The 21957-nt window shown below is 44.6% G+C and overlaps 1 protein-coding gene across 15 annotated transcripts in view; it reads right to left on the bottom strand.

The window, feature by feature from the left end:
• The window catches only part of LOC126544568 (uncharacterized), a 113384-nt gene that overhangs the window by 87237 nt on the left and 4190 nt on the right, over positions 1-21957 (bottom strand). For 10 of the 15 annotated variants that reach the window (XM_055077710.2, XM_055077712.2, XM_055077718.2 and 7 more), the window contains exons 2-12: positions 20962-21210; positions 19058-19168; positions 18374-18529; positions 17952-18122; positions 16560-16721; positions 10038-10169; positions 8561-8695; positions 7992-8090; positions 5684-5782; positions 1543-1638; positions 466-561 (exon numbers count right to left, since the gene is read on the bottom strand). In XM_055077710.2, coding sequence (XP_054933685.1) covers positions 466-561; positions 1543-1638; positions 5684-5782; positions 7992-8090; positions 8561-8695; positions 10038-10169; positions 16560-16721; positions 17952-18122; positions 18374-18529; positions 19058-19168; positions 20962-21186 — 1482 coding nt within the window. In that variant the 5' untranslated portion in view covers positions 21187-21210. Of the gene's footprint in view, positions 1-465; positions 562-1542; positions 1639-5683; positions 5783-7991; positions 8091-8560; positions 8696-10037; positions 10170-16559; positions 16722-17951; positions 18123-18373; positions 18544-19057; positions 19169-20961; positions 21211-21957 lie in introns of those variants that run through there. The other 5 variants (XM_055077713.2, XM_055077719.2, XM_055077717.2 and 2 more) reach the window with 4 other exon arrangements.

The raw sequence follows: 21957 nt of genomic DNA, 5'->3' as shown, positions 1-21957 counted from the left end.
CGGCACCACTGGTTGGCGTTCGGCTCCGCGACAGCCCCAAGAGTCATGCGGCCCCAACTTAGCTGCTTCCAGGACGTTCGTTATTAAAACAGAGGCAGCCTCACCCTTCCGATATTGCAATAATACCCCTCCTTTTCCACCGCAGCATCTTCGGGACATTTTAATCTGTAATAAACGTGGTTTCATTCATTCATTCGGCCTCATTTCAGTATTTACTGCGGCAGCCAGTCCGCTGTAGACTCCTACACAAATGTCGCAATATAAAAAATATCCGAACTCGGGTTGTTAAGGGCACCTTTAAAAAACATAATACATAAGAAAATGTATGGTTTCCATGAGAACCAGTGTGGAGTACTGAAAACAAAATTTTTGAAAGGGTATCTTAACTGCGACCTCATACATTTTGATCTGGACTTTCAATAGACATGAATTTCGACAATGACGGTTCGATCTTAAGCTACTCACCGGAGCCTCTTCAGACCGTGAAGGTTGCGTTTGCACAATGTTACTTGCGGCCATTTGGGAATAGCCACTTTCTTGACGAACCCCACTGTAGTGTCCCTGAAAATCAATGAGATTTAACCAGGCGAACCACACCCTGTAGGCGTTAATGCAGGAGGCCATTCTAATTCACTTCATTAGGCATTGCCGATTCATGGAATACTTTTCTACTTCACTAAAACAAACAACTTGCTAGGCTTATTTCTTGCCAAGGAAAGCATATTCGTGCAGAGAGGAACAATGGGCGTTATTCGTGTTAAAATTATTCTTAGGACCAATAACCCTTTAGTAATTCTTTATATTAACTATCTATGATGAATCCACCAAGTGGTATACAAAAAAAGCCCATCTGTGTTCTAGTATAATTCACCTTCTTCAACTGCATGCAATTTTAAGGTATTATGCAAGCGTACGAAAAAATGATATCCTGTGCTTTAAGGGGTGATGCAACAGCGGAGAGTGAAGGAATCTTTCGAAATACCCTATGCTCCGCAGGCAACTGCTTGAGTAGTCTTTATCGGTGTGAGGGCAGTACGCTTACAAATACACCGTTAGGTCGTTCTCTTAGTACAATATGCCAAATAGGCGAAGCAGGTAGAGCAAACTGCTGGCGTCGAAAGTGAAAATCTGTTACAATCAGTACTCTCGCCTTGACATCATCTCTTGTAGGCAGTGAATGAGGCCCGAAATATGGGAAATCGCATGGCAGTAAGCCTGTAGCACAGATTTGAAACGCCACTGTATCAAGGGATCTATGGTAGCTCACGCCATGCACTTCACAGTCCTGCGCTCCAGCTGAGGACACTACTCCACTGAAGGACGGATAATTGCACGTAATTAAAGCAGGAAAAAAAAACCTTACAGAAAGCATGTCTGATATCGTCAGACCACGGTGGGGCACATTTACATGAAACAAAGCGGGAACGCGGGAAAATAGGAAATTTTTTGAAAGAGCATTTGAACTGTGGCCTAAAAAGATATGACAAGGTCTTTTAGTATACAGCAATTTTGACAATCACACTTCAATCGTAAACTACTCACTGAAGTCTGTTCAGACTGTGAAGGCTGCGTTCCAACAATGTCACCAGCGGCCATTTGCGAACCTTCGCCTCCTTGACGAGGCCCAGGGTAGTGTCCCTGAAAATCACCGAGATTTAAAAGGCGAACCGCATACTCTGAGCACTAATGGAGCAATGTATTGCAACGCATTTCCTAGGGCTTTCACGAGTCATGATACACTAGCGATGTCTATCGGTTGCTGTAGGTGGGACAAATTTATAGGCTGAAGCATGCTGAGTAAATGAGGTGAGAGAGGATATTTCCAAACTGTGAAGTTGATCGCATAACTTTTATTGCTTTGTAAGATGTGACTGATACGTGATAGCCAAGGCTCTGGACATTTATCGCAAAGCAGACAAGCAACTGTAGATAGTTTCCGTACGGTACTTTTTTAAAGAACGCATGTGGAACCAGCTATCGTATAGTCCGGTAGCGCACGTGTGAAAACTGTAATAATGGAAATGGCCGTACTTTGTCGGTCTCAAAAAAAAAAAAAAATCTGGAAAGCAATCGCGTAGTGACGGCATCACCGAGTATCAACCGGGAGTAGAGAGCGCGTGATGTCAGCAACATTTCTGTAGTTTTATTGATTTTAAAATGACATTCACTGAATAAGTGCAGTCGTACGATAAAGCAATCAACAAAAGCGCGAGATTGCTTCCCGCAGGTTCATTTTTTTCTCCACCTCCTCTAAGTTCTCTGTATCTGCTCTTCGTATGACACAAAGAAACAAACCTATCAGCGCATATTATTCGGATATTTGCTAAATGTGCTGCGCAGTCCACGTTCAGCTTGCGCAATTTATAAAAAAAGTTCTCTATTATTCCAGTCAGAGGCCTTACAAGAATTGAAGCCTAAGGAAGCTTTTACAGTGGAGCTATTAGAACCTCGCTGGCTTTCTCTTGCCGTCCGCAGCTCCGACAAGCTGGGAGAGAGAGAGCTGAGAGAGAGGAAAGCAGACTCTATATATAGCATCACGCAGCATAGCGACTCGGCGAGGGTGGGTGGCGCTTACCAAGAGACAAGGGCGTAGCTGGGGGAGAGAGAGAGCTGAGAAAGAGTGAAGGCAGAGTACAAAATTAGCATAGCGACGCAGCAAGGGTGGGTGGTTTCTAGCGGGGAAGGGGTGGCGCGGCGGGGTTAAAGCCCCTTGATAATTCGAAAGTAGCGACACTCTCCTCCTCACGGCGCTTTCCTCCTCGATTCTCCTCGCCCGCCGGCTGCGCACGGCGCGTTTTTCCTCCTGGGCTCCCGCGGACGGGCCGCAGGATTCTATGGAGGTGTGTTATTTTGGGTCAGTTGCGCGCCCCAGTGGGGTTGAAAATTTTGAGAAATGCTAATAACAGCATCGATAATGCTGGAGGCAACGTTGATGAGGATGTTGTTTTTTTCTTAAAGCCGTATGAACGGGGTATACCGATGTAAAGGGAGCTTTGAGGCGAGTTCTATACTCCAGACAATTTTTCTGCCACATGATCAGATGCTTTACTTCGTGCGTCTGATCTAGTATTGCTTGTGACACATTCCTTTGTGTGTGGCTTTTTAAGCGAAAGCCTTAGACCTGTTTCCAGGTCCCGTTGTGAGCTACAGAAAATATCACGTGACCGAAGGAAGGCGGGAAGCGAACCAAAGCATGTGCAGCCGCGTATGAGAGATGATTAATGATTAGCAAAGTAATGATTGATTAGTGATTGCATTAAGATGTATTCGGGTGTATTAAGGAGGATTAAGGTGGATTAAAGTCGATGAAGGTGCATTAAGGTGAATGAAGGTGAATTAGGGTGCATAAAGGAGGACAAGGTTGGATTAAGGTCGATGATGGTAGATTAGGGTGGGTGCAGGTGCGTTGAGGTGCATTAAGGAAGATTATGGTGGATAAGGGTGGATTAAAGTGCATGAGGAAGCATAAGGGTGGATTAAGAGGGATTAAGGTGCATTAAGGAGGATTATGGTGGGCTAGGGTGAATAGAAGTGAATGAAGGAGTATTAGTGTGGATTAAGGAGGATCAGGGAGGTCAAAGGTAGATGAATGTGGATGCAGGTGGATTAAGGCAAATTAAGGACGATTATAGTGGATTAGGCTGGATTAAAGTGAATGAGGGAGCATTTGGGTTGATTAAGGAGGATTAAGGGGGATTAAGGAGGGTTAGAGTAGATTAAGGTCGATGAAGGTGGAATAGGGTGCATTAAGGAGGACGTTCGTTGATTATGGTGAATTAAAGTTAACGAAGGAGCATTAAGGTCTATGAATGTGGATTCGGTGGATTAATGTGCGTCAGGAGGATTATAGTATACTAATCGGTCTTAATACTCAATGAACCCTAATTCACCTTACTCCACCCTTATCCACCTTAATGCTTCTTCATCCACCTTAATCCAGCTTAATACTTCCAATACACCTTAATACAACCTAATCAACCTACATAGCCCCTTATGCACCTTAGCCTACCCTATACGGTCTTAAGCCTCCTTCATCCACATTAATCCTTACTCATGCACTTTAACGCAATTTATTCGTGCTTAATAATCCCAATCTACCTTAATACACCCTAATCCACCTCTATCAAACCTAACCCAGCTCCATGGTCCCTAATCCACCTTAATCTACGCTAATCCATTCTGATCGGTCTTAATCCTCCTTTATCAACCCCAATTCACCTTAATTCGCATTAATCGACCGTAATCTACCTTAATCCTCCCTAATCCTCCTCCACCCACCTTAATCTTTATTCATGCATCTCAATCCTTCTTAATGCACTCTAAGCCACCTTAATCTTCTTTAATACACTAATCAACCTTAATCCTCCCTAATCCACCTTATGTCAATCACTAATCATTCATTAATTAACTTGGGTAATCATTCTCTTATGCAGGGGTGGACATGCTTTGGGTCACCTCTGGCCTTCCTTGGGTCACGTGATACTTCCAGTTTATAACGCGACCATGAAACAGACATGTAAAGGCTTTCGCCTTAAAACTTAAAAAAGAACTCAATATTGACTAGCTAACACTCATCACCTGCAATACCCCGGGTATACATGCCACAATTTTTTTGGGGTGCAAAGCAGAATCTATAATGCTGCACTTCCGACTGAATAACAAGAGTTAGCGACGTGCTAGGTGATGGAGCCGCCCCAGAATATTAGGCGTACTGAGGACAACCGCAACAAAATCGCTGGTGAGCAGGCCGGAAGAATGAAACAAAAAATGCAGCATTACGGGATGCTTTGCTACTAACTATAAGAAAGACGCCTCAGCTCGCAAAGTTCTTTCGGCCAATGTCATGCAGCCACTGCTTCCTGCGCAAGCCGTCACGCTTTCCTTGTGGTATCATAAAAACGGCATAACCATCTTCAGGCTTCTTGCTGCAGTTATATGCGCAACAGCTTGGCATAGAGCTAGCACATAGAGCAGGAAACACAGCGTACAACGTACGCTACGCCGAGCTAAAGCCCCGAGTCAGCCGTGCTCAGGAGGAAAATGGCGCTAACGAAAAAGAAAAACACAAGCAAAACTCAAGATCCACGTGTTTCCAAGGGCAACGGCAGGGAGACCAATCGTCGTGCAGAAAAACGGGGGCAAAACTGGTTACCGCGGGGGGAACGCGCAAGGGGCGAGGAGGAGGCGAGGAGGTCGCGCGGCAAAGTTCAAAGAGTGTCGCTACTTTAAAATTATCAAGGGGTTTTAGGCGGGGTCACAGGTGGTGTGACTTCATTACTCTCCGATAAAAACCCGCGCCCTCGTTTCGGCGGTCGTCTTTCTCGCAGTGGAAGAAATTGGCACTTTACTGGCCCTCCCCCAGCTCCGCTAGTCTCTGGTGTTTGCGCTAGCACAGCCAAGTATAATTTTTTTTTAAAGAAAGGAATGTCCTATTGCCATTGGAGTGTTGTTATCATATATGTTGCTTTAACTGCCATTTATACCTGGGAGTTGCACAGGACTCAACTTTTTGTCTTTTAAGGGGGAGGTGACTATAGTTTAAAAATAGCTCTGTTGCACTACTCACGGTCATCACGTGACCGTGACGCTCCCGAAATTGCTCATTCTCTTTCCTTTGTATAAAAATTTTGCTGCCTCTGATTCCAAGCACATAACGTGATTGCTTAAATTGGCGCTCACTTACGTGCTCAGTGATGTCGTCTGCAGTAGGTACATCAGAAAGACTCAGCATCTCGTAACTGCTCAGCAGGCTGCCCATATCCGATGCCACGACTGCCACTTCCTGCGCAGTTAGAACACAGCCAATACCGCCTTCAGAAAAGTGCGCTCAATGTTCATGTACTATATCAACATCCCACGTAGTTATCAGCAACTGCGAATATTTTAATTCTATCTATACTGATTTGCTGTTTAAACAACATTCGGGATTGTTAGAATCGAAAGAAATGGCAATGAAACAGGCGTTTACATTGTGCCTAAGTTATGGTGAGCCTTCAACTGAGAAAGCTCAAACGAAAATATTACGAAAAGATAGGCGTGCTTGAAACACTATAAACTGCACGAACGAAGTGTCGTGCGAACTCACCAGCCGCACTTATTGAAACATTATCTTGTGACTTAATATATGAACAATAGCTAATTATGGCGAGGGCAAGAACCTTGCCTCTCCTACTTCGGTGTAGCAATATTGTGTCGCTTGCAGCTTCGACTAGCATTTTCATTGACATACTTATTCCTTATTTGGATGACTACAGCACTAAACGCTACAGTTGCGTACTTGGAGTCTATGGATTATCACTTCTACACGTCCCCATTGCGACGATCATGCAGCGCCTTGATTTCTGCACCACATTATATCACCAGGATTCACTACCGTTCTCAATGGCAAAGGTACTCGCAGTGGGGCCACATGGGCCACATTCACCGAAAGCGATACATTACTGCCATTTCTGAAGTCGACATGGCCCGTCAGCAATTGTAGTTCAGATGTGCGCGTCCATACTGACCGACACCCTCAGTGTTTTCCTTCTTTATTTTCCTCTCCCTCTCTAACACCCTTTCCTATATATGGCGTAGCGAACCACATGAGCGCCTGGCTTACCTCAATATCTTTTCACCTTTTACCTCTGTCTGTCTGTCTGTCTGTCTGTCTGTCTGTCTGTCTGTCTGTCTGTCTGTCTGTCTGTGGATATAATAGTGAGTTGAGCAGTAATTATTAATCGTTTGCTGATGTTCGCAGGCGGAAATATTGTCTTAAGAAAAAATAAACTGTTTCAAAAAGCACTCATACTAATTGCTAATTGCTGAAGTATGTCATTACCAGAGGCAATAATATGAAAAAAAAAGTAAACCCGGGTTTGTATTCTCGAACGACCGCTTTTGGGGATACTATCACTTTCGCGTGAAGCAGCACAAGGTATGTCACATGATCGTAATGGTTTTGCTAAAGCAGTCAATCAGCGCGCACTGAAAGTGTTATCTGAGAGAGGGACCGTCCTAGAGCGTGCCCCCTGGATATGCATATTTAGAATAAGCAGTTTTGGTAACGAAATTGTGCCGTGACGAATGCATGTTTGTACTACACGGCCAAATCCGTAAAGGCCAACTGCAAGGAAATGCTGGACCGCATAAAAACGCGGCTTGACATAATGTAGATGTACAGGAACATACTTTCAAAATTTGATGTTGTAAATATGAGCCATAGTGTTTACCCTACAGGCTCGGAGGAGCCTGTAGGGTAAACTGAATAAATGAATAAATAAATAGAAAGCTTCCAACAATAGCCGCTACTGATACTGTAACTAAAAAAAAGCCCATCATAAGCGCTCTCTGGAAGTGACCCATGACCTAACGTGCGGATGCTAGGCATCACCTCCGAAGTATCGGAGGCAATGCTACTAAGTACCATAGTTACCGCAGCCACCACGGTTTGCCGCGACAAGCCCTCTCTGAATGTGAGACACTCAGCCTACCACGTAGTCTGATTGGTCCCTGCGGTACCTACAGGCAGGGATACTCGAGCCAGCCCGAGCACCCGGAATCTGCGGCTGCGCTCGGCTCGCTGAAAAACGTTGGCAGTGGTGTGCTGTGATTTATGTGACACCGACACCACCGGATGCACCCGCCGTCTGCTTAAGTGCGGTTGAAAGGCTGCCAACAAGGAAAGTTTACAACTACCAGCTCTGCATAATTGCCAAGATACGTTCAGTTGTATATACTCCTCATTGATAACAAATTTACCCAAAGTCTTTTTTGCGGGTGCATTGTCCTAGAAAGCGTTCACAGAAAACATTAGCTGGGTCACTCCTATCTAAACTCACGAGTATGCAGAAGCAAAAGTTACTTTTTTTCATGAAAACCACTGTGGGAATTCTATAGGGCTGAAAACAACATTTTTGAAACAATCTTTCAACTGGAGCATAAAACAATTTGATACTGACTTTTAATAACCATGAGTTTCAACAATGACCATTCAATCTTAAGCTACTCACTGTAGTAGTCGCTTCAGACTGTGAAGGCTTGTTTTCCAGATTGTCATGGGTGGCCATTTGGATATTGCCGCCTCCTTGACGAACCCCATTGTAGTCTCCCTAAAAATCACAGAGATTTCAACAGGCGAACAACATCCTGTAAGAGCTAATGAAGTTGTCTATTATACTACATCATGGTTTGATGACTCATAGAATAGTTTTCCACTTCACGAAAACGTGTAACTTGCTCTTCTCAAGGACAGTACACTTATGCCGAGAAATATAAGGAAACATTATTCGTGTAAAAATGACTCACAGGAGGAGTAACCCTTTAGTAACTGATTTTCTTAACTATGTATGATGAAACCCCCAAACAGTATGAAAGAAAAAAAAACGCTATTGGCGTTGCAGCATGTTTCGCTCTCTCAAATCGCAATTTTAAAATATTATCTCCGAGTACGAAAAAAAATTATACGTTGGGCTTTGAGGGGTAAAGCACAAGCTGATACCAAAGGAATCTTTTCAAAATAGCCCCTAATCCACAGGCAGCTGCTGCAAAGTCTTTATCGGAGTGACAACAGTGTGCTTACCAGTATCGCGGGCCATCGTTCTCCTGGTGCAATATGCGGAATAGGCGAAGCAGGTTGAGCAAACATCTGGCGTTGAAAGTTAAAATCTGGTTGCATCGATGCTCTCGCCGCAACATGTTCTCGTGTGGGCAGCGCCTGGAGCACAAAATAGCAGGTGAATCCGCATGACACTCAACATGCAGCACTGATCCTAAAGGTGATTGTATCCATGGTTCTGTAGTAAGTGGCGCCAAGCACTTCACAAGCCTTTATTAAGCTGACGAGACTGCTACCGTGAAAGACGAAGACCCGAATCCCATTTCAGTGAATCATGAAAGTAAAAATTTCTCAGAATAAGTCGTATGGTTCGACATTTTCGTTTTAAGCTTTGAGACACACTGACATGCAACACAATTGGAAATGCTAAAACTAGAGGAGCAGCTCAAAATAAAATTATAAACAGAGCGTGATAAAACCAGATTGTTGGTACAGGACCACGAAGTTCTCTTAAGTGCCAAACTGATGTAGAAGGAAACTTTTCAAAGCAATAATATCTGTGTACGGTGCTATACTGCACATGATTTTGCCAATGACAGAACAGTGCACTCATGTATTGATTGCGAAGTTGTCCTCCTGGTTCAAAGTGCTCAGTGGACGAAACAGGCCGAGCAAAATTTTGATGTTAGAGGTTAGGATCCGGCTGAACCGGTGAACGCGCCACAATATCTCTAGGTGTGAGTGCCTGAAGGATTAAAGCTAAATTCATAGTATACCACAAAACATCACTGCCGTAAATCTCTTGTACCGAGCTGCGTTTTTACCGTAATAGTGGAAATTTTAAATGGAGCCGCTCAAAAGCCGTAACGTGCGTCCACACGACCACTCTAATGAAAATCAGAGATATTAAAGCCACGTCAACAAATGGAAAATAGTCTAAAACTCGACAGGATGAGCCGCGACATTATAATGGTAACCAAAACGAGGCATTGAAAACACAAGAACCTGAAAGCAAGAAACATTTTAATAGCGCCTCTAAACAAAATACTGCATAATGAGAGCGAAGTACTTTCTTAGGTGGTCTGTATTGCTTGCAGATGATGCAGAAAGGCTGTTTCCACAGTAGCAGAGGCTCGCTAGGTAACGACAACATAGGATTTTCTCAATGTGTTTTTTCCACGTCACTGAAGGACGGACAGATTAACACCATATGAACAAATAAAGAAAGCACAGAAATTAAATAAAAGCATGCACTGCAGCAATTAGCCTTACTAACGCAAGCCTATGTATCTAGATGCACATTACGGTTAGACACCAGACCGGAGAAGCAACGGCCCATGGGCGAGAAATCATCGGAGTGTCACAATGCGTTAGTTATCAGTGCATTTCGCTTAGGCGCTGAGGTTTTTACGGAGAAAATGTTTGCAATGCGGCGAGTGTGTGAACACAACTATTTCACAAAGTATTTACTAAGGTAAGAACATGAAAACAATGCACTTACATGCTCATTCGGATGGCCATCTAGCGTAGGAAGTAAAATAGGTAAAGCCGGTAGAACGCGCTCTTGGGTTTTATGTTGAAGGTATTCTTGAGCTGGAGCTCTGATCGCAGCAGCTCCTCGCGTAGGCAGCACCTGCAGGATGAGAGGAAGTATATATTCGGAGTGCACCAAGTCAACATCGCAGCAAAGTCGTTGTGTACTGAGGTGAATGGTCGTTTTATCAAGTGTCCAATAGTGATTTTCTTAGCTATCATTTACTGACTGACTGAATAAACTTTATTGAAACCAGCAAGAGATGGTGGCTGGGCCTAGGCCTCCCACGTGGGGACGTCGAGGTGTTGCCTCTTCGCCGCCTCGCAGGCCTGCTGGGTCGCCCAGAGTTGGTCGTCAAGGTTAGGGCTACCCAGGGCAGCGTGCCATCTCGACGAGAGGGTCGTGGTGTTAGTGTCGGGGTATTGGTGTGTACAGTCCCAAAGCATGTGTGGAAGTGTAGCTGGCTGTGTCTTGCAGATATGGCACGTGGGATTGGGGTAAATGTCTGGGTAGATCTTGTTATAAAGCTGTAACGAGGGGCAAGTGTTGGTTTGTAGCAGGCGGAAAGTTGTAGCCTGCGCTCGGGATAGTTTGTTGTGTGGGCCGGGGAACATTCTACGCTCTAAGTAGAAGGACTTCACAAGATCATTGTAGCGTGTCAGGCGATCCCTACCGGTTGGGGCAGGCTCCCCTTCTCCCGCGCGGTTAACTAGGCCTCGCGCTAGGGAGTGGGTAACCTCGTTGAGGTTGGGGAGGTGCGGGTGGACGGTGCCTACATGAGCCGGGAACCAGACGAGTGTAACCTGATGGTCGGTTGAGCGGGGCGCTTGTTGCAAGACGCGCAAGGCTTGGTGTGAAATACGACCGTTGATATAGTTGATAACGGCGAAGCGGGAGTCAGAGACGATGGTATGGCATGTTGGGTCTAGTGTGGCTAGCGCGATGGCCACTTCTTCAGCTTCCTCAGCGTGTGTGGGGTTACTAGGCTGATAGCATGGTGGAGAGAGCCTTCACGCGTGGTGACGGCTGCAAAGCGGGTACCGTGGGGATATTCGGCGGCGTCGACGAAACTCACACCGTCGTGGCGAGTAAGGGATCTTGTGAGAACCGTGGCACGTGCTGTGCGACGTGCGTGGTTGTATTCGGGGTGCATGTTTCTGGGGATAGGATCGGCGTGAATCCAAGCTCGTATGGTGGAGGGGATCTGGTGCTTATGGCCGTGTTGATGGTGGTAGGTGATACCGTGCGAGGTGAGGGTGAGTCTCTCCAGCTGAGAGCAACGTTGGGCCTCGATGAGCTCGTCCAGTGTGTTGTGGACGCCTAGTTGAAGGAGGAGGTCAGTGCTGGTGCAACCGGGGAGGCCGAGGGCTTGTTTATAGACACCGCGTAGGAGGATGTTGAGCTTGGTTTGTGCAGCCTTGTACCAGTTTAGATACGCAGCAACGTAGGTGATGTGGCAAATTACGAATGACTGGATTAATCGGAGCAGATTCTCCTCTTTCATACCCCCACGGTGGCTGGAGACCCGCTTCAAAAGTATCATGGTGTTGGCTGTATTCATCTTGATTTTGGCGACGGCCATGCCATTCGCTCCGTTCGCCTCTATGGGCAAGCCGAGCACACGGATATTGGTATCATTTACTGAGCGAAAAAAAAGACAGGGAGTTTTCTATGCGAATCTACGTGAAGAGTCGTGACGAGACATCACCAGTAATTCTGTTGTACCTGATATCGAATTGTTTATATAAAAATTTTTATCTAACATTCCAGTTCATAGGGTAAATATTGAAATGTAGTTTAGACCGTAGAGAATCCTAAGACATGGCAATATAGGGTGTTTTCAGTACACATCACATGCTTTTCTTTTTTCGGCAGACATTGATACCCTTTAAGTATGAAAAATACCATGTGACACTAAACCCACGCGCACGGAATAGCAGCGCCATCAAACAGTCCCAATTCGAAAGGAAGCATTTCCCTCGTCTTGATATGCAATAATTGCTGAAACCTGCTTTTGACACGTCGTGGAAAGTAGACGCGTGCTGCTTATCGGCCCCATTCGGTCACAGGAACCCACAGGAACACACAGTACACAGGAGCAGCTTGCTTTTGTATTGAGACTGACTGTTAGCGCTGCTATCCCGTGAGCACTAAAAATCCCGTATATTAGAAAAGTAGAAAAGGTTTTGATGTCGCCAAGAAGACATCTGATTGGACGATACCTTCAGCGCGACTCCTTGTTTGTACCAGGAGCGGCAAGCAGTGGACACGCGCTCAGCACGCAATGACCTAAGTTCTCAACCGGCGCGCACATTTTGTTTTAACTGCATATCTAATTGATTTCTAAATTTATTTGATTGTCACTCATCTCGGTAAATAACCTGTTTAAACTGATGTCTCATTTTGAGCAACCGCGACAAGAAGTAGGCCAGCGAAACACTCCTTTTATAATATTTAGCAGAAAATCATATTCAGCCCATAAAACAAGAATATACGCTGCTATGGATCCCGTGACAAAATCACGATATGGCCCATGATGATAACTGCTTTTGCAGTTGCAGTGCTCTTCGACATTTGATCGCGTAAAGGGAAAGGAATCAATGGCTTGAAACAGACGCGACTCTCAGATTGGCCGCTTAATGTCACACAGCTACTCAATGTCACCTGGCCTGCGAGTTGTGCGCTGCTTACTTGTTTCTTCTTTCCACACTAAACACGTGGCACGGACACCAGTTCTCGCAACGCTTCGAAAATCCAGGGGCTTTAGTGCACAGGGGCGCGCAGCCATATAGTATCTTTCATATTTCGCTTGCTTGCTCAACTTGATCAGATATTCAAAAACACGATGCGTGCGCTGCGCCAAAGACTTCATTTATACGTCGGTTTTGATTCTCCGCAATTCCGTAATTGACGTCGTGTAACTTTAAAAATTGTAAACGTGTGTAAAGTGTAAACAATTAAAAAAGTTAGTTGCTTTTGTTTGCTAACTGAACGTCGATGGCTACAATTTAGTGGCAGTTTTCTGGCCAGACTTTAAACAACATACACTTGCTCTTGTTCACGTACAATAATCTGTTGTTTAAACTGGATGCACGATAGCCGGGCACCCTGTATATTATGCGGCGTCAGTCACATGTCTTAAATCACTTGAGGACCCCGGTCGCCTGACTGACGGAAAGCTTAATGCCGCAATCAATCGAAGACAACCAAATGAAAATTTGACCGAATAAGCAGTGCGTTTTGATAATGCTAAGCCATTAAGATTACCGTAGAGGCACCAAACGAGGAGGTACAAAATTTGACCTGCCATTAGGAGTTCGAAGAAAAGCGCTCAGAATTCTAACATTGTGGTGTCGTAAACCACAAAAGCAAGGATAAACTTCTGTGACCAGCTCCAGGACATCATAGCCAGCTAGCTTACAAATAAGCACAAGGATGGACAGCTGGAGGTATAAATTACTATTGGCAAACTACTTACATTTCGGCTTTGCGCCCTTGGGTGTATTTATGCGCTAGCTAACTATGATGGTCCCCGCACTACTGACCCAAGAGTTCACTGAATAGAGCACTAAAAACTGATGGCCTAAAATTGAGCGACTTGACCTAAAGATTGCCGCAACATTAGATAGGGCGAGTGTCCTGTAAAAATAAGCTAACTGAACAATCGTTTTTCTTCTTTTTGATAGTACCGCTGCACATATTTTAAAGACATAATTTTTGAGTCAGTGATCTCAAGGGCTGCTGAATCTATTACAAAAATATTGTTGCAAACGCCACCGAAGATAACCGTCAATATCAGGGATAGCTTTATTTTGTGACCACCTTCATACCCCCAAGCCAGCCGTGAGTTGCAAAACCCATGAATACATAGGCAAGCACACGAACTCGCCATCTCAGTGCCAGTCTCACTGCCGACCACAATGCCAAATGATTCCTGGGCACACATATCACGTAATGACAGTGCCCCAATTGGAACTCGACATAGACCTTCACTCTCCTTAGTATCGTGCTGCAACCGCATTGCCATGGCTATCCATCAAGCGTCCACGCTCGACGAAGAAATACCTGTAGGAAATGGGGCGCTATCGATTTTATTATTAAGGCTACATGCTCTTTGTGTAACTTTGGCACTTTTCTTACAAGGGATTGGCCAAGAGGGGATACATGTAAATAATATCCCGTACGCAGTGCCAAAGTGGTCTTTTCCGTTATATCCGAAGTAGCGCATACCCTTTGAACCGAGTTGTCTACTTGGGCTCATACCCACTCGCCCATGTTGGCTGCTCAGCCAGAAGACAGCAGGCACCACAAGCCAAGTGGCCGAAGTTGACTCTCCTCTCATAAACAGTGTGAAACATGCAAGCCTCAAGGCAGGGCGAAAAGCCAGAGAGCTATCGCTTTAAGGACGGATGGTACACAAAGTCTGTTCAAGACAGCTTTTCTCGAAAATAGAACCAATGAATACTTCATCTTAAGGTGAATATGCCCAGCAAGTGGCGCGCCTGTAGTTGAACCACAAGGAATTCAAATATCTCGCATTTGATGCATACCCGCTCGTGAAAGTGGGCGTGGCTTCTAAAGAGGTTGCTTGCGTTGCGATTTTCGCTATAAATAAAACTGCGCAACACCAATGCGAAAAACGAAGAAAGGCCATGGCAAGTGCTTGAAAAAGTTTCGTCAAGAAATCTGGTGCAGATGATGCTGCAGAATGCGCCCCAAATGCGTACTAATGTGGTCGAACAGCTAAACTTTCTGAACAAGATTTCTGAAAATGCGGCTTTGACTTGTTTAAGGAACATTTTTCTCTCCAATGAATGAACGCCTTTCTGTGAAATTTCTATCAATAATTGCTAAGTTGTCATTGCGCAAACTGAACAAAAAATTTTAATTTTTGAATGAACACGTTTTTTTTTATTTACAACCTTCTTCATCCGAAAAACGCCTAGTTGAAATGTAAATTGACTGAATAAACTTTATTGAAACCAGCAAGAGGTGGTCGCTGGGCCTAGGCTTCCCATGTGGTGTTACGGTTGGCGTGTAGCTTCCCGGGCAAAAAAGATGTTCCGCCACCATGCCTCATCGAAACGAAGGATGGATTCCTAATTTGCCATAGTTGTCTCGAGTGGATGACCGATCTGGCAGGGCGCCGCAGTGCTTACAGGCCCCTTCGTGTGTGTGCATGCCTAAGCGGAACGAAAGATGGATGCCTAATTTGCGGTGGTTGTCTCGAGAGGATGCCGTGCTGGGGACGCCCGCAGTGTTCACAGGCCTCTTTGTGCGCGTGCGTGAAAAGCCTTTCCGCGAACCAGACGGGAACCCCGGGCTGCCACCAGTGGAGGCAGGCTCGTGAAGACGTCAGCTGGGACGCTGGATCAGCCACCTATCCACAACCAGACGTCATTTCCACGAACTGTCAAGCTCTACAGGAGAACTTCCGCGAACCAACGTCGCCTAGAAGAAAAGATAAGCGCTTACGATCCCGGACCTGCTGGTTGCCACCTGCGGAGGCGGGCGCGTGAAAGGTCGCCAGGTGAGTGGATGCCGCCGCCGAGCACCGTGGAACTCAGTGCATATCACGTGACGTTGACGTACGCAAGGTCCCGCCTACAAGTTTAGTGGGCCTATTTAAGGGGTGCCGCAATGTACTTTTAAACTTCATTCGCCTCTTCTTATCTTTCACCAATCACTGAATAAACCATGCAAGTTTCGCAATAGAAATCGTCTCGTCCTTGCCTGTTCGGCATGGTCTACCGGATGCCTGCTGCCCGCCGACAACGCCACGCTACCCAATAATAACGTTAGTCGAGCTTCGATAAACTGGCGTCGCAAGAACTGATCGGCAGCGGTGGGGCTAACCTGGAAAACGCAACAGTGGGGACGTCGAGGTGTTGCCTCTTCGCCGCCTCGCAGGCTTGCTGGGTCACCCAGAGTTGGTCGTCAAGGTTGGAGCTACGCAGGGCAGCGTGCCATCTCGACGAGAGGGTCGTGGGGTTAGTGTCGCGGTATTGTTGTGTACAGTCTCAAAGCATGTGTGGAAGTGTGGCTGGCTGTGCCAAATTCTAAATCGAATTATTTCAGGACTGCAATTATGAAATGTATATCTTTCAGTTCGGTAAAATTCCCGTGTTGTAGGGAAGAAGTACGAGCATTTTCGTTTCTCTAGAAGGAATAGTTATTCTTTAAATGTTCATTTACCAAAGCAACAAATGTCTTTCATTTATGTTTTTATAAATTCTATACTACTCAACCGCCTCGCTCAGATTTTCATGAGGAAGAAGTGGAAACACATTAAAATAGGGTTGCTAATTTTGACTTGTTTGTATCCAGTGGAAGTTGACATATTCGCCAAAAACACTAAAGTCATTGGTCCGGGTACCATCCCCCTTAAAAGGCATTTGAATCAATTTTTATGGAGATACCGGAGAAGGAACAATGTAGAACTGACGAGTGATCCCGGTTTCGGAAGGCTGCACGGATGAAAGCACTTACGGGAGCGATTTCAGGTGTCTGCCTCGCTTCTGGTGAACTTGGACCATTGGTCCTTTGTAGACAAACTCTGATATGCTTATCCATATTTTTGCTTTTCACATTGCGATTGCATTTTCGACAACTCAGGATGGTGTCGTCGTCGACCTTACTGATGTCACTCGGCTGTAAGTAAAAAAAATAATCGGACATATAAAAACAGACCTGTGTGTTGAGACAACTTTTAGCAATTATGTCGCTTGGTCATAGGGGGAAAGTGATCTTGTTTGCATTCTACGTCCAGTAAAATGTCTCTGCTGCTTCCTAGTCCTCATTTCAAGTGGTGCGCAAATAACATTTATCATAAATTGTTACCGACTCGCCCAAACAAGTACCCTTTAGTAAAATATGTTGCGGGTGAGTTGGTAGAAATCCAAGGGTTCATACGAGCGCGACGGGAAGATAGACTTTAGGGCCGACTCGGTTCTTTTCCACTCTCTTCTACTAAAGACATCTTTTCCCTATCGCGCTAATATGCACCCCATAAATTGTAAGAGTTTAATCCTGGCCGTGGTTATTCCGCAGGTATTATACTCGTAGATCAATTCATTGACGGTGTAGTTCATAACTGTTCAAGGAAGATAATTGGTGAATAGATTAAGAGGTATGAAAATATATCTGCGGGTTAAGAAACGTTTCAGCAATCAAGTCACTTTGTGACATGAGTATACATATCATTTGTTGATTTTACGCGGTTAATCTAGCATAGTTATTTCCAGGTGCTAGCATAGTGAGTTTTCAGTATCAGCAATATGTATTATTACGTTATATTACACAGGTAAGCAAATTGTAGTTCAGTTATTGATACAATGTGACGTTTTTAATAGACACAAAATTAAAATATAGATTATTTTTGTAACTATTCAAGTCCATTTCACAGAAACACATTCATGCAACAAAAATCCTACGGATTTTGTACACGTATAACCATTATCGTCATTCACCTTTCTTCTTTTGGCAACAATGCGTTCTATGCTTCACATGGAGTGTTTTGGTTGGAGTAAAACATATATTATAGCAAAGGAAATCGCAACCTTAAGAATGCAGTTAAGACTCACGACGCAGTACAAAATTCCTAATAATATACTCGTGAAGCTCCACTTTGCCTCATTCATAAACCCAAAAGACCACAGCATTTTCTGCTTATGTATACACAGCATTGATTTAGTTTTTAAAGCACTGATTATAATTTACTCCTTGCTCTTCAAGCACAATTATTTACTAATGTAGCTCTTCATGGAAAATTGTGTAAAAAATTGCGTTATTTGCGCATCTTGCGGAAGGGCATATACTCTGCGTAGATATGTAAATAACATGCATCATATGCGCGTCCGTGACACCTGTTGGTAATTTCACCTTGGCTTCAGGTATCAGGTGTGGCTTGTTCGTGTTTACAGAGACCGGAAGTTGCTTTTCATTTCGGGCCCAATCACTGCGCCGCCGGGATGTGAAATCCATCGCTGCCATAGGAGACGTATCGGCTTCCCGGACCGCATTGGGATTGTAGCTGCACAGGCGTTCGTGCAGCTGTAGAAAACACAATCATGGTTTTGAATAAAAACAAACTTCAAAGTCAATCGTCGATTAAAAAATCCTAGGCATTTCCTGCTTCTTTTTACGCCAATATATTCAAGACAAAATTCAAGATGCCAGACTCGTCGATTGCTACAATACGTGAGGGAATATTACTTGACAAATGTCAGTAATTGTCTTGCATCTGTCGAAACATGGTGCAATACCATACAAACATGCGTACGTACATACACGTGCGTGCTTACCTCCAGCCTGAAGCGAGGAACTGCCACTACGCAGTAGCGGCACTGCATGATTTGCTGCGGGCATGACGTCACGTGGGTTTGCCAATCTCTGCCTTTTACTGTATCGCCACACGACAAGCAGATGATTTTTGTTTTTTCACATTCCAAGTAATGTCCCTAAAAAAGAAAAACTACTTCTGCTCTTTCATCGCATTTAGGAACACAGAGCATACAAAGAAAGAAAAGAATACCCTAGCTTCAGTTACTCTTCCATTTCATTACCTCCGTCACTGCAAATAGAAGTTCAAGTCACAAGTTTTCTCCATTTAGGAACCACTTTCGATGCTTTAAAACTCAGGGAGGATGCTCCGCAAAATCAAGAAGCATTTAGGTTTTACTGCTATATGAACGCATTCAAATTGCGACAATACACCATTGCCGACTCGCCGTGTGTCGTTCCCTTATTTACTTTCCAAGTTGTCCCTTGTTAATTGCAGGAACCACTTAGCTTTATAATGTCAGTAGTAAGTTGTATTCATTTCGCTGGTGGCGTTGCGGTACAGTGCTTCACGGACTATACTGTGAGTGCTAGAGTTTTTGACAAGCTACCACTTAACGAAACACATTCTTTCAAGGCATATCAGCATATAGGTTATGCGAAAAATTTGCGAGAATCCTCTGGCGAATTAGTGAAGAAAGAATTACCTCCAAGTCCTTCAGAGTACAATACTTAGTGCAGGAGTTGCCGTCGCTCGTATTTGGACAGAAAACCACTTGGTCCATGACAACATTTATTATATCAATTGCAGGCATCATCTGTAATAGGCCGTGAAACCAATTTAAGATGATCTGAGCGTTGCCGTGCACAATGAAATAATTATTTATAAATAAAGAGGCACTCATAGCATGCTTGCAGGCGTACGAGAATCGATGTGCTTATTGCCAATGTTTTGGACGCGGTCCGGCCTTCGACAGAGAATACATGTGACCGTAATAGCATTAGTTTGCACGTACCCTGCTAAAATACACTGTACACAAGAAAAAAACCAGTAAGATACCATTAACACTTACTAAGCACACTATGAGAAAAACGGCACTGTTTTCTGAGTGTTGCTGGTCTTGCTCACATTGTTTATTTGAGAGTTTCTTTGTAGTTACAGAGTGTTTATTTCACTGTTATGCCTATATCTTCTGTGTCCAAAAAATAATCTTATATGTGTTTTTCTGCACAAAATATCTGCATAGGTGTATAGGAACAAGAAATATCGACTTTCCTCAGCGGAAACGCCAGAATCATATATTTCTTTTCTCGCAAAGCGTGTCCAGTGGTACAGTAGCCCACTTAAACTTTAGAGGCCATCCTCACGCAGCAATGGCAGTGATGAATTGGCGAAGTAGCCATCCCCAAGCCAACGCCTGTACAATGTGCGCGTGATTCGTTTAGACTTCAGCGTCATTTAGTATTCTTTCTTGAGTGGTACTCGTTTCTGGGTAGAGCCGCAGCAGGTTATCAATTTCTGCCGTAGAAGCTGGATCACAACACTATGTACAGCTCACTGAATAATCAAGTGGTGCACACCAGGCCCATGTGATGGAAGCTTTAGCTCTTTTAATGACGAATGTTGACTACAGGAAACGCACCAGAACAGTTTTTTTTCTGGCCTAGCTTTTAATGATGGACAGCAGGCATCATTTTGGTAGGAACACAAGACGAAGTAGAAGTTCTGCGCGTGACTCGCATTATTTCTAAATACTGTTAATGAAGAAAGATCAATGCAAAATCTATGGCTGCACTGGTTTCCCACAAGTGATGTAACGCAAATGAAACATTCAACTATAGTGCACATATGATGAGAGCTGTCTGTGCTAATTCCAAACAAAACCTTAGGTGACTTGGGGTGAGACACACTTACAGTTTTCTGCCTGAGGTTTTGCCACCCCTCCCCTTGCTAAAAAAGGCTTTCCGCAAAATAATTCTTTTTTTCTTTTCGCTGATTATGCCTGCTCTCGATGTGTTTAGCCCATTTAGACAGAAAATCTTTTCTGGTGTTTATATGGGTTGTCATAAAAGGGTTAAAGGCTGCCGCGGCCCGTATTCTCTGAAGAAAGATTTCCTCCCCACAAAGAAGATGGCGGTGAAGAGAACGGACACGCAGAGGGACTAAGGCTCGTGTGATTCGACGAAGTAATTTTTGGTCTAACAAGGACATATCGGCGAGCCAGGATCTCATTCTTATGTAAGTATAAAATAAAGAACAGTATTGTACGGGCCTTATTGCACAACTTTTTGATAACATATGTAGCCTAAAGAACATAAGCACGAACAATAGGCGCAAAAAAACGAACAAATTACCATGTAACGTACAACTCCGCATACAACTCAGAAACGCGAAGATTTGGTCTATTTGGTGCATCAGGGACTGAATGCAGTCCATAATTCAACGATGGAAAGGGTTCGAAGAACATAGACGAGCCCAAACATGCGCATTGCTAAATTACATCTTTCGTAGCGGTCGTCCGCGTCGTTCGTCCCGTCTCCTTTGTTGAATACGCGCAACTTAAATGCCAATAACAATTTGGAAAAGCTGAGAAAGTGAAGACTTCGATACCTCTTCGACAGAGACGTCCTTGTTCTCGTACTTGCAGTGTATCTTCTTCCGGTCACTGCACTCGAAGATACATATGCTGCAGAACGCGTGCGACGACGGGTCCTCGAACATGTCCTTGGAGAGCATGCCACATTTCGAGCAGAGAGAGCACAGCGGCAGCTCGTCGGCGAACTTGACCATCAGAGGCCCTCCGGGCAAATCTCTATACTGTATGTCCTTCCTCATTCTGCAGCAGAGAGACTGTCAGTCCTGCGAGAATAAACGACTCCTTCAGTCTTGATGTATACATTTGTGTGCACAGCTCATTTTTGTGAGTCACCTCTATCTTTAAAAACAGCCTATTACGCATAGAGAATCAACCCAGTCAACTAATGGGAATGCCAAAGCTATAAAAACAGGTATGTTCCCATATGAACATAGGGGGATCCCGTGCAAAGGCTCGTAAATTCCAATATATTACTCGGGATACCTATTCACGAGAAAACCCTATGTCGCATAGCCGCCCAATACAATATGTGAATACCCAGGAATATTATGTCAAAACTCAGATGCTCTCATTATAGCATGGGATTACACCCTCATACATAGGACGCGCCCCTATTATAGATGCGATCATATTGTAGACGCCACATATGGTAGGTGCCCAAATTGCGCGAGTTCCTCTTTGGGCAGTGCGTGCAGCAGAAAGTGTGTCCTGCCTCAAACACTTGCCACACGTCCGTCCTCGCAGGCGGCCACAGCGCTCACCCTACTATGACACTTCGACAGGGCTTGGCGGCACGCAAAGTTGTGGTAGCATCAGCCCCGTTATATATGAGCCCCGTATTGTATTTACGGAATCATATCATAACGTAGCCCTTTAGGGGGACCCACTTTTGCTCTTCCCGCCGCCGGTGTCCTTCGCTGCTTTCGCCAATAAATAAAACGCAAATGGCCAGTTCCCACAGGTATTGGACACGGGCTCTCTGCGCGGGAGTCCGCTGCTCCAAAATAGAA

Source organism: Dermacentor andersoni, chromosome 10 (assembly GCF_023375885.2).
Source record: "Dermacentor andersoni chromosome 10, qqDerAnde1_hic_scaffold, whole genome shotgun sequence".
In the NCBI taxonomy this organism is placed as follows: domain Eukaryota; kingdom Metazoa; phylum Arthropoda; class Arachnida; order Ixodida; family Ixodidae; genus Dermacentor; species Dermacentor andersoni.
This window is presented reverse-complemented; position numbering and strand designations above follow the sequence as displayed.